General features: G+C 39.6%; 1 protein-coding gene across 1 annotated transcript; it reads left to right on the forward strand.

Moving 5' to 3' along the window:
• Positions 1 to 178: 178 nt before the first annotated feature.
• LOC105390076 lies at positions 179 to 2,700 on the forward strand. Its single transcript, XM_011561315.3, has 2 exons — positions 179 to 490; positions 764 to 2,700. Exons 1-2 carry the CDS (start codon positions 356 to 358, stop codon positions 2,225 to 2,227), a joined length of 1,599 nt encoding a protein of 532 aa, XP_011559617.2. The 5' UTR covers positions 179 to 355; the 3' UTR covers positions 2,228 to 2,700.
• Positions 2,701 to 3,001: the final 301 nt, after the last annotated feature.

Below are 3,001 nucleotides of genomic sequence, written 5' to 3' on the forward strand. Positions count from 1 at the left end.
TATCCGAACGGAGAGTAATTTGTAAAAATTGACGTTCATCAGAAAATTTTATATTTGTACGATGAATAAAAAATTTTGACTTTGACTTTGACTTTGTCGTGGCCAATGATGATGAGGAATAAGATATAGGTAACAGGGAAATCGGGATCGACATTTGGCAACACATACACAGTGTGTCAATGTCAAATTGGATTCTGTGGTAAATGTCAGTCAACAAATAATTGTCAAAAATATTTTTTAAAATTGTCCAGTAAGTTTATTGCTGAGCTTGAAATATTTTATTTATTTGTTTTAACTTTTATTTCACACGAAGTTATTGATATTATAATACTCAGATCAATATAACCGCGCCAAAATGTACCTGGCATCAGTCAGCTCAAGATTAGTTCTTCACGACGCTAACAGTTGGGATTTAAAAAAATGTTATGGATGTTACGAAGGTATCCTCAGAGATATAAGTTGGAGCGACGATGCGAAATACTTATTACAGGTATCTACCAACTATATACGCCGTTTCTCATCCTCATTCCTAATGAAAAGATTGTGTTGCCATCATGTTTACATGTCATTATTTTACACGTAATATGTACTGCGGCCGTGGACTGTAGGAGTGCCGAGTAGTGCACTGTTCTTAAACAATGACCCATTTAAAGTACAGACAGTGACTCATTTTTCTATTAGTAGCACTACATCATGTTTTGTATACACTGTTAAGTAATTTTAGTGCCTATATTTTTTAATCCTATTAAAACCTAAATTTCAGGTAAATCCCAAGGGATTAGTGGAGATATTGAGTACTACTGATAGTGAGGTCCGGAGCCTCCAGCATGTTCCATTCAGAGACACATGGTCCGCCAGCTTCCACCGAGACGGCCATCGCCATGTTGCTATTGGAACCAAAAGTGGCAATGTATTGATATGGGACACAAGAAACAAGACAATTACCAAGACATTCCCTACCCCGGCGCACCAATCTGCGGTCAACTATGTCAGCTTTAATGCCAAAAATACTAGCCTAGCAGCTTCAATGCAAAATGGAGACACGGTCATATACGGCCTTGTGTCCAACATCCCCGTGCTCACCATCAAGCTGTCGTGCTCCAAGAGCATCTCTGCTATGAAGTTCCATCACGAGTCCCGAGCCATACTTGGATTTGCCACGGACGAGGGGCACATGGTACTCCGAGACATCACCACCAATAAAGACAAAGTTTTCTTTGAAAATGTTCATGCTTCACCAGTCAGTGACTTCACATACTCATTGGTCAACAAAGATGTGATGCTTTCAACAGGCTACGATAAAATCATGCATGTCTATGATGTTAGACTTCAAAATGTAGTTTCAACTATCAGGACCTCATACACACTCACATCACTGGCTATAAATCTGGACAACCAGGTGGCCCTCGGTGCCAAGAATGGTGTGATGTTAGTCTATGATTTGAGGGACTTGACCAATCCATTTAAGGTTCTAAAGGGGCACGAGGAAGAAGTCAACAGAATATGTTTCCAGCCGGTCCGAAAAAAAGCTACTTCAACTGAAATCAGTCTCCATGAAGACAAAGAAACAACTCCATGTAAACTGCAGTCTCCACTAAAGACAAGAACCTCGGACATGTTCCTGGTCAATGAATCACCAATAAAGACTCATTTAGAGGTTTCACCACATAATGGAGACAACAAGGCTGACTCTTTCTTAGTTATGATGGGGCTGGATAAGTCTAACTTGGAACTTGATGAGGAAGGGAACAAGACTGCCGAGTTGGAGCGCCGGAGCGACCGACATGAACTGAGATACCGTCAGCTGGATGCTGAGAAGAACATTAGCAAAGTATCAACACCATTGAATAGCCGACTGCTGGAACTGGGCTTCAGCACCCCGATGTGTGCAAATGGCGGTGTTGAAGATTGCGGTTCTGCCAGCAACCTGAACAATAAAGAGTCTAACTTGTGCCTGAACAAGTCGTCGGCCCAGCTGGACGCGCAGTCGGCGGAGGAGCTGAAGGAGTGGCTGCGGCAGGCGCTCGCGGCGGCGGGGGACGACAGCCGCCACTACTTCCTCCACGTCATGATGGCGCTCACCAAACAGAAGATATTCTTAGAGAAGCAGCTGGTCGGCATGAGCGAACAAATACAGAACTTAGTTGATAACCAAAATGGATTGATTGAAATGAACAGAAAGCTGGCCTTAGAAATTGATCAACTGAAATCTCAAAGAAACACTTAAATGTTTAAGCTTTAGCATGAGTAGCATGGGCCTTGCCCATCATATTGTTATTATATTAAGCATAAAAAATTTAAACATGAAGTAAAGATAGGTATGTTGGTATTCGATTTAATTTTTTATATTAACTTATTCAATATGCTCATTTGTTAATACACCTACTGTTTCCTTCTGCTATGCTTGAATGTAGCAAAAAAGTATTGAGTATAATAAAATAAGGTGATCTGATAATTTTAATTCTAGATCTGAATTATACGTATATTTCTCTATTTCTCGTTGCCAAATGCTTAGAAATACCGTACCATACCGTGTGCCATAACTAAGATATCGATAGTTAAATTGTATGTAGGTATACATGTGATGATGATGTGATGTGATGAACTGATTAGGGGTTGTGTAAATTATTATACATGTTAGTATTAATTCATCAATTACATACATAATTTAACTGAATAAATAACAGATTTTGATCGTTATTATGTTGTTTATTGCACTAGTACTAGTGCACTAGTATCATGCTGCTACCCCACTTGCCTATTCGTATTTTGCATTTTGCGTATTTTCCAAATCATTCATGTGGGATATTACTATTAGTTAATAGGTAAAGTACTCGATTCGATAGGATAGAGAGCGCGGCTCGCATAGGCACGCAACTTGCTGGATTGAGCTCAGAATGATAACCTCCCCCTTTATTACTTTACTCTTTGAATACACAGGTTAGTTATTTGTAAAATATTCTCAAAACTCACTTGTTTGTCAATGTCAATCATAGAGTAA

Source organism: Plutella xylostella, chromosome 19, assembly GCF_932276165.1.
Source record: "Plutella xylostella chromosome 19, ilPluXylo3.1, whole genome shotgun sequence".
NCBI classification, from domain to species: Eukaryota; Metazoa; Arthropoda; class Insecta; order Lepidoptera; family Plutellidae; genus Plutella; species Plutella xylostella.